The sequence below is a fragment of the Oncorhynchus keta genome, chromosome 18 (assembly GCF_023373465.1).
Source record: "Oncorhynchus keta strain PuntledgeMale-10-30-2019 chromosome 18, Oket_V2, whole genome shotgun sequence".
In the NCBI taxonomy this organism is placed as follows: Eukaryota; Metazoa; Chordata; class Actinopteri; order Salmoniformes; family Salmonidae; genus Oncorhynchus; species Oncorhynchus keta.
The window spans coordinates 1625934-1631933 of record NC_068438.1 but is presented as its reverse complement, the minus strand read 5'-3'; the positions used below and the strand labels follow the sequence as shown (position 1 = coordinate 1631933).

General features: G+C 43.7%; 1 protein-coding gene across 3 annotated transcripts in view; it reads left to right on the top strand.

The window, feature by feature from the left end:
- Positions 1-1666: 1666 nt before the first annotated feature.
- The window catches only part of LOC118397028 (protein IWS1 homolog), a 30783-nt gene continuing 26449 nt past the window's right edge, over positions 1667-6000 (top strand). The window contains exons 1-2 of one of the 3 annotated variants that reach the window (XM_035791425.2): positions 1667-2083; positions 2629-2714. In XM_035791425.2, the coding sequence (XP_035647318.2) occupies positions 2041-2083; positions 2629-2714 (129 nt within the window). In that variant the 5' untranslated portion in view covers positions 1667-2040. The remainder of the gene's footprint in view (positions 2084-2628; positions 2715-6000) is intronic. The other 2 variants (XM_035791424.2, XM_035791426.2) reach the window with 2 other exon arrangements.

Genomic DNA, 6000 nt, shown 5'->3' with positions numbered 1-6000 from the left:
TTTTGAGTTTTTATTGGATTATGGTGCACAGTATCCCAGATGTGATTGAAATAATGAGTAAATGATGAGTACAGTCCTTAATGGAAAAGTTATATTTTACAAACAAATCTCTTATTTTGTATGTAAATGGATTGTAATAGAAGGGTCCAGACAAATATTTTGTGATTTCCCCTTCTATAGAAATGGACCCCAAACAGCAAATCACTACCTCATCCTCGTTGTGTAGTATGTGGGTCCCAAAAAAGACATGAAAAAGGCACAAAAAAACAACAACATAATTTTAGAAACAGCAAAGCTCTCAGTATTGTGATGCAGGTCTTTAGCTGTTGTACACATGAAATTGTGTCATACTGAACTTTATATTCCATTTTGTTGTGACTCCAGAGATACCCCTGTCCATTGTACAGGTAAATAAAGGAAACACAAAATAAAGGACACACTGAACTAAATGAGGGGTACAAAATACACTGCTCAAAAAAATAAAGGGAACACTTAAACAACACAGTGTAACTCCAAGTCAATCACACTTCTGCGAAATCAAACTGTCCACTTCGGAAGCAACACTGATTGACAATAAATGTCACATGCTGTTGTGCAAATGGAATAGACAACAGGTTGAAATTATAGGCAATTAGCAAGACACCCCCAATAAAGGAGTGGTCAGCGTAGTGTCCAGAGTATGGAGGCGCTACCAGAAGACAGGCCAGTACATCAGGAGATGTGGAGGAGGCCGTAGGAGGGCAACAACCCAGCAGCAGGACCGCTACCTCCGCCTTTGTGCAAGGAGGAGCAGGAGAAGCACTGCCAGAGCCCTGCAAAATGACCTCCAGCAGGCCACAAATGTGCATGTGTCTGCTCAAACGGTCAGAAACAGACTCCATGAGGGTGGTATGAGGGCCCGACGTCCACAGGTGGGTGCTTACAGCCCAACACCGTGCAGGACGTTTGGCATTTGCCAGAGAACACCAAGATTTGCAAATTCGCCACTTGCGCCCTGTGCTCTTCACAGATGAAAGCAGGTTCACACTGAGCATGTGACAGACGTGACAGAGTATGGAGACGCCGTGGAGAACGTTCTGCTGCCTGCAACACAGACTGTCCAGGAGTTGGCGGATGCTTTAGTCCAGGTCTGGGACGAGATCCCTCAGGAGACCATCCGCCACCTCATCAGGAGCATGCCCAGGCGTTGTAGGGAGGTCATACAGGCACGTGGATATATACCAAGGTGCACTGAAACTGTTCTGGCTGCTTGTGGTGTCTCAACGCTCTCTACGGTGTTAGTGTTTCCGTTATTTTGGAAGTTACCTGTAGCAGCAAATGGGAAAATGGGACCGCTGGAAAAGGGAATAAATATAACATTGCAGATAAAGTTTGGAATGATACAATTTCATGTGTACAACATCTAGACGTTTTGATGTGTTTTGTTCATGTTTTTTTCAGGGCCCCTAATACAACACAACGAGGGTGAGGCAGTGCTGTTTGGGGTATGTTTCTCTAAAACATGTGAAATCTCAAGAAAGGTGTCTGGACCCTATTTACATTTTTAAAAAGAGAGATTTGGTTATAAAAATAAAACATTTCCTTTAATGTAAGGTAGCCTACTGTACAACAAGAGTCTCGAAGAATTTTAAAATACATGCGCATAAGATTACGTCATTCGTAGAGCGACCTAAACTGAACGCATGAGCATATGACGGCGCCAGTCCTTTGACCCCATTTTGGACATCGCAGGACTGTTTTATACAGCTACTTGCTAATGTTGATCAATTAGCTATTGCTTTAATTTGTTGACCGGCCAGAGACACTATCATTGCTAGCTAGCTTCCAGACTCATCTGCCGAGGGGGTCTTATTTCCTTAGCTGGATCTTGACATTGTTCAAGTTGTGGTTGCTAACTAGCTAGCAGCAGGGCCCATTTTAGATGCAGATTGCTTGTTTCAGGAAACTTGCATTTTCTCGTTGATTCAATTACCACAGATACAATTGATTATTCGCCGAGCCTAGGTACTGAGTTGATTGTCCATAGTGTCCTTCGGACAAATGGATGGCGAAGAGGACGAATTCTTCTCCGGGAACCACTCTGGTAAGACCTACTTTGATCCCGGCTCGGCGCTGAATACTGTAGCTTGCTAACGTTAGCCTAAGGAAGTACATTATAATATAATTTTAAACATTAAAATACATTTTACAGAAGGTTTCACAATACATTAAGTGTGTGCCCTCTGGCCACTCGGGTGGTATGTCTTGTGGGGTATGCATGGGTGTCAGAGCTGTGTGTTAGTAGATTAAACAGACAGCTCTGTGCATTCCTCTTGTCAACACCTCTTACAAAAACAAGTAGTGATGAAGTAAATCTTTCCTCTACTTTGAGCCATGAGAGATTGACATGCGTATTATTAATGTTAGCTCTCCGTGTACATTTAAGGGTCAGCTGTAATTTTCCCAAGTCCCTATATGGCACCTGACCACACAACTGGGCAGTAGTCCAGCTGTGACAAAACGAGGGTTACTGTTGCATCATTGTTATTGTGTGCACGGTCCTCATGCCCGTTGTATATGATACTAATATTTGTAAACATTAATTCTGGAATGCCAAAAAAAAGTGTTGGTTATGTCCTGGTACTGTAGATGGTGGTGGCACCCCGGTACAGGACGAACATGCTCCTGGTTCAGATGGGGAAGAGGAGATGAGGAATGAGCCACGCCACTCTGAGGTAAGGGGATAGTTATCTAAGCAAGACGTTAAGATAACCAGTATGGTGGTCAAGCCCTCTTGATTTCCAGACCATTTTGCACATACCGATTTTAACATTTAAAAATAAATATACAGTACCAGTCAAAAGTTGACTATTTTCTACATTGTAGAATAATAGTGGAGACATCAAAACTATGAAATAACACGTGGAATCATGTAGTAACCAAAAAAGTGTTAAACAAATAAAATATATTTTATATTTGAGATTCTTCAAAGGAGTGACCCTTGATGACAGCTTTGCACACTTTTGGCATTCTCTTAACCAGCTTTACCTGGAATGCTTTTCCAACAGTCTTGAAGGATTTTCCACATATGCTGATTACTTGTTGGCTGCTTTTCCTTCACTCTGCGGTCCAACTCATCCCAAACCATCTCAATTGGATTGAGGTCATGTGATTGTGGATGCCAAGTCATCTGATGCTGCATTCCATTAGTCTTCTTCTTGGTCAAATAGCCCTTACACAGCCTGGAGGTGTGTTTCAAAATCAAATCAAATCAAATTGTATTGGTCACATACACATGGTTAGCAGATGTTATTGAGTGTAGCAAAAAGCTTGTGCTTCTAAGTTCTGACAGTGCAGCAATATCTAACATGTAATCTAACAATTCCACAACTACCTAATACACACATCTAAGTAAAAATCAAATAAAAAATCAAATCAAATTTATTTGTCACATACACATGGTTAGCAATTGTTAATGCGAGTGTAGCGAAATGCTTGTGCTTCTAGTTCCGACAATGCAGTAATAACCAACAAGTAATCTAACTAACAATTCCTAAACTACTGTCTTATACACAGTGTAAGGGGATAAAGAATATGTACATAAGGATATATGAATGAGTGATGGTACAGAGCAGCATAGGCAAGATACAGTAGATGGTATCGAGTACAGTATATACATATAAGATGAGTATGTAAACAAAGTGGCATAGTTAAAGTGGCTAGTGATACATGTATTACATAAGGATGCAGTCGATGATATAGAGTACATTATATACGTATGCATATGAGATGAATAATGTAGGGTAAGTAACATTATATAAGGTAGCATTGTTTTAAGTGGCTAGTGATATATTTACATCATTTCCCATCAATTCCCATTATTAAAGTGGCTGGAGTTGGGTCAGTGTCAATGACAGTGTGTTGGCAGCAGCCACTCAATGTTAGTGGTGGCTGTTTAACAGTCTGATGGCCTTGAGATAGAAGCTGTTTTTCAGTCTCTCGGTCCCAGCTTTGATGCACCTGTACTGACCTCGCCTTCTGGATGATAGCGGGGTGAACAGGCAGTGGCTCGGGTGGTTGATGTCCTTGATGATCTTTATGGCCTTCCTGTAACATCGGGTGGTGTAGGTGTCCTGGAGGGCAGGTAGTTTGCCCCCGGTGATGCGTTGTGCAGACCTCACTACCCTCTGGAGAGCCTTACGGTTGAGGGCGGAGCAGTTGCCGTACCAGGCGGTGATACAGCCCGCCAGGATGCTCTCGATTGTGCTTCTGTAGAAGTTTGAGTACTTTTGGTGACAAGCCGAATTTCTTCAGCCTCCTGAGGTTGAAGAGGCGCTGCTGCGCCTTATTCACGATGCTGTCTGTGTGAGTGGACCAATTCAGTTAGTCTGTGATGTGTATGCCGAGGAACTTAACTTGCTACCCTCTCCACTACTGTTCCATCGATGTGGATAGGGGGGTGTTCCCTCTGCGGTTTCCTGAAGTCCACAATCATCTCCTTAGTTTTGTTGATGTTGAGTGTGAGGTTATTTTCCTGACACCACACTCCGAGGGCCCTCACCTCCTCCCTGTAGGCCGTCTCGTCGTTGTTGGTAATCAAGCCTACCACTGTTGTGTCGTCCGCAAACTTGATGATTGAGTTGGAGGCGTGTGTGGCCACGCAGTCGTGGGTGAACAGGGTAAAGGAATGGATTAAGAATATGTACATATAAATATATGGATGAGCAATGACCGAGCTGCATAGGCAAGATGCAATGGATCGTATAAAATACAGTATATCCATATGAGATGAGTAATGCAAGATGTGTAAACATTATTAAAGTGACTAGTGATCCATTTGTTGAAGTGGCCAATGATTTCGAGTCTGTATGTAGGCAGCAGCCAATGATGGCTGTTTAACAGTCTAATGGCCTTAAGATAGGTGTTTTTCAGTCTCGGGCCCAGCTTTGATGCACAGCCTTCTGGGTGGTAGCGGGGTGAAGGGGCAGGGGCTCGGGTGGTTGTTGTCCTTGAAGATCTTTTTGGCCTTCCTGTGACATCGGATGCTGTAGGTGTCCTGGTGGGCAGGTAGTTTGCTCCCGGTGATGCGTTGTACAGACCGCACCACCCTCTGGCGAGCCTTGCGGTTGTGGACGGTGCAGTTGCTGTACCAGGCGGTAGAAAAAGGTTTGATGGTTTTTAGGTGACAAGGCAAATTTCTATAGCCTTCTGAGGTTGAAGAGGCGCTGTTGCGCCTTGACCACACTGTCTGTGTGGGTGGACCATTTCAGTTTGTCCATGAAGTGTACGCCGAGGAACTAAACTTTCCACCTTCTCCACGGCTGTCCCGTTGATGTGGATAGGGGGGTGCTCCCTTTGCTGTTACCCGAAGTCCATGATCATCTCCTTTGTTTTGTTAACATTGAGTTTGAGGTTGTTTTGCTGACACCACACTCCAATTGCCCTCACCTGCTCTCTGTCACGTCATTGTTGGTAATCAAGCCTACTACTGTTGTGTCGTCTGTTGGAGGAGTGCATGGCCCCAGTGTTGAGGATCAACAAAGTGGAGATGTTGTTTCCTACCTTCAACGCCTGGGGGCAGCCCGTCAGGAAGTCCAGGACCTGTTGAAAAACAAATGACAGTCCCACTAAGCGCAAACCAGATGGGATGGCGTATCGCTGTGGTAGCCATGCTGGTTAAGTGTGCCTTGAATTCAAAATAAATCACTGACCGTGTCACCAGCAAAGCACCCCACACCACCTCCTCCATGCTTCACGGTAGAAACCACACGTGTACATCATCCGTTCACCTACTCTGCGTCTCACAAATACATGACGGTTGGAACCAAAAATCTCAATATTTGTAGCTAGTCACACCTGTTAATTAAAATGCATTCCAGGTGACTACTTCAAGCTGGTTGTGGGAATGTGCAAAGTTGTCATTAAGGCAAAGGGGGGCTACTTGTAGTAAACAAAAAGTGAGATTCTTTATGATTCCATGTGTGTTATTTCATAGTTTTGAAGTCTTCACTGTTATTCTAC